This window comes from Eimeria mitis, genomic scaffold (assembly GCF_000499745.2).
Source record: "Eimeria mitis Houghton genomic scaffold, Emh_scaff2278, whole genome shotgun sequence".
NCBI lineage: Eukaryota > Apicomplexa > Conoidasida > Eucoccidiorida > Eimeriidae > Eimeria > Eimeria mitis.
Window position 1 is genome coordinate 319 of NW_013570607.1, and position 493 is coordinate 811.

Below are 493 nucleotides of genomic sequence, written 5' to 3' on the forward strand. Positions count from 1 at the left end.
ATATGCTTATGATGATCTTGTTGACGCATGCAGGCCAGGAGATAGAGTTCAAATCACAGGTACAGTTCTGCTGCTGCTCCTGCTCCTGCTGCTGCTGCTGCTGCTGCTGCTGGTGCTGGTGGTGCTGGTGGTGGTGGTGGTGCTCATTCTGTTGGTGTGGCTGCTGCTGGTGCTGGTGCCGCTCCTTTTGCTGGTGCTGTTGCTGCTGTTGTTTCTGCTGCTTCTGCTGCTGCTTATTCTGCTGCCATTGCTTATTCTGCTGCTGCTGCTGCTGCTGCTGCTGCTGCTGCTGCAGGTGTATATAAAGTATCACCGATTCGTGTAAATCCGCGGATGCGGCTGCAGCACTCTGTCTTTCGGACTTATGTAAATTTGCTTCACGTGGCCAAAGACGAGAGAGACAAAACAACCAGAGCTGCTGCTGCTGCTGCTGCTGCTGCTGTGTTTAGGATATATATCAGAAGCTGGTTGCTTCGTTTGCCCCTTCAATTAT

The 493-nt window shown here is 51.9% G+C and overlaps 1 protein-coding gene across 1 annotated transcript in view; it reads right to left on the bottom strand.

Annotated features, from left to right (window-relative positions):
- Nucleotides 1-493, bottom strand: part of EMH_0051480 (uncharacterized protein) — a gene marked incomplete at both ends in the record, with an annotated part of 3,358 nt that overhangs the window by 200 nt on the left and 2,665 nt on the right. The window contains one exon of the mRNA XM_013496754.1: nucleotides 1-289. Coding sequence (XP_013352208.1) covers nucleotides 1-289 — 289 coding nt within the window. The remainder of the gene's footprint in view (nucleotides 290-493) is intronic.